The 1,879-nt window shown below is 32.0% G+C and overlaps 1 protein-coding gene across 1 annotated transcript; it reads left to right on the top strand.

The window, feature by feature from the left end:
- The first annotated feature begins 270 nt into the window (after positions 1–270).
- Positions 271–775, top strand: LOC133322166 (S-phase kinase-associated protein 1). The gene has a single exon (XM_061531210.1). The coding sequence runs from the start codon at positions 282–284 to the stop codon at positions 768–770; it is 489 nt and encodes a 162-aa protein (XP_061387194.1). The 5' UTR covers positions 271–281; the 3' UTR covers positions 771–775.
- Positions 776–1,879: the final 1,104 nt, after the last annotated feature.

Genomic DNA, 1,879 nt, shown 5'->3' with positions numbered 1-1,879 from the left:
AAAGTGAATTCGCCCTCTGCTGTGTAAATGACGAAAAAAGTGTTGTATTGGTTGGGTATAAAAATACACAACAATAACAGCAACATTTGAGGCACCATTAGCATATTGTTCAATATATGGGTATAAATAAGATCTATTTTAACCACAATTTTTTCACTCACAATAAAATATTATTTTAAGTACCGGAAAAGATGAATCAATTCTTCATGTTTTTTTTCTTTTCAGAATTTGTGTGATATTCCTCCCTGAGAAAAAACTAATCACAAAAAACTACAAACAAAATGCCTAACATCAAATTGCAATCATCGGACGATGAAATATTCGATACAGATGTACAAATTGCCAAATGTTCCGGCACCATAAAGACCATGTTGGAAGATTGTGGCATGGAAGATGGTGACAATGCCGTTGTGCCTCTGCCCAATGTCAATTCGGCCATTTTGCGTAAGGTTCTGCACTGGGCCAACTATCACAAAGACGATCCCCAACCACCAGAGGACGATGAAAACAAAGAAAAACGTACCGACGACATTTCCTCTTGGGATGCTGATTTCCTCAAGGTTGATCAGGGTACACTGTTCGAATTGATTTTGGCTGCCAATTATCTGGATATTAAGGGCCTGCTGGATGTTACATGTAAGACGGTAGCCAATATGATTAAGGGCAAGACACCCGAAGAGATTCGCAAAACTTTCAATATCAAAAATGATTTTACACCAGCCGAAGAAGAACAAGTGCGTAAGGAGAACGAATGGTGTGAAGAGAAATAATCTGGTGGGCGCACTGCTGACTGTTGTGCTGTGCTGCGTTTGACTTAGTTTTTATGATGAATGCAATTAAATGCTAAAAAAAAACATGAAGGAAAAATATGTAACTACTAATTATATTAAATACCTACGAAGCTATGTCTTTAAAATATCAATTTTGTTTTCTTTTTTACTCGACACTTGTCACACACTCTCATATACCTACATATATACGTTCGTATAAAAAAGAAAAACACCATTTAATAATGTAACGCCAATGTTAAGGAAACGTGAATATGAATGAAGCCAGTCTTTTATGGTTATTGTAAAACACAGATTTTTTGTGCTGAATAAAGGATTTGGTCTCTCTAACATGCACGTTATCTTAACATTTAAGTAATTGTTTATTTAAACAATAAATTATGAAAAAAACCTATCTGAATTATGATATTTGCTTCATTATTACTATTAACTGAATTCGATTCGATTTAAAAAGTAACAATAAATATGTATTGATTTTTAAATTGTCAGTTATTTTCCCTTTTTATTTTCCCTATCGACATGATTTTGATTATTTGGGTATTAAATACTTTCTGGGACTATTGCATATATAAAATATATTCAGTACATGTTGTGGTATATATGGAAAACTCTTCCCTTTTTTGAAAACTATCCTTCTAAAGAAATCTCAACTCTGATTTTTCTCAGTCCGTTACCAAAGAAATTCTATACTAGGATAAAGTCATTAAATATGAACAAAGGAATTTAAAAAAAATCCCACATAACAGGTGTATTAGATATAAAATTATATTCAAATAGAACTGATCGTATTACTAATAAATATGGTGTATTTATGTTGAGTGTCAAATTTAAAGACAAAATTCGCCTTAAAATGTCCAAACATATTGGCGCACATGAAGAAAAAATGCATGGTGAACGATTTTGTCGCCAGAAGATACTAATTAATCTTTCAAAATCCATGATTTGTAGATGTCTTCATAGTATTGGAGAAAGTGCTAAGAAATATAAATTATACAGGAAAATACTTTGAGAAACAATAAAAACCGTTTTTGGTCATAAATATTTAAACTTTTTAAGCCACTTTTTTTTCTTTCCAGTCGCATTTTTATTAT

Source organism: Musca vetustissima, unplaced genomic scaffold (genome assembly GCF_032173495.1).
Source record: "Musca vetustissima isolate MV318-11 ecotype Yass unplaced genomic scaffold, APGP_CSIRO_Mvet_v1 utg31293, whole genome shotgun sequence".
NCBI lineage: Eukaryota > Metazoa > Arthropoda > Insecta > Diptera > Muscidae > Musca > Musca vetustissima.
This window is presented reverse-complemented; position numbering and strand designations above follow the sequence as displayed.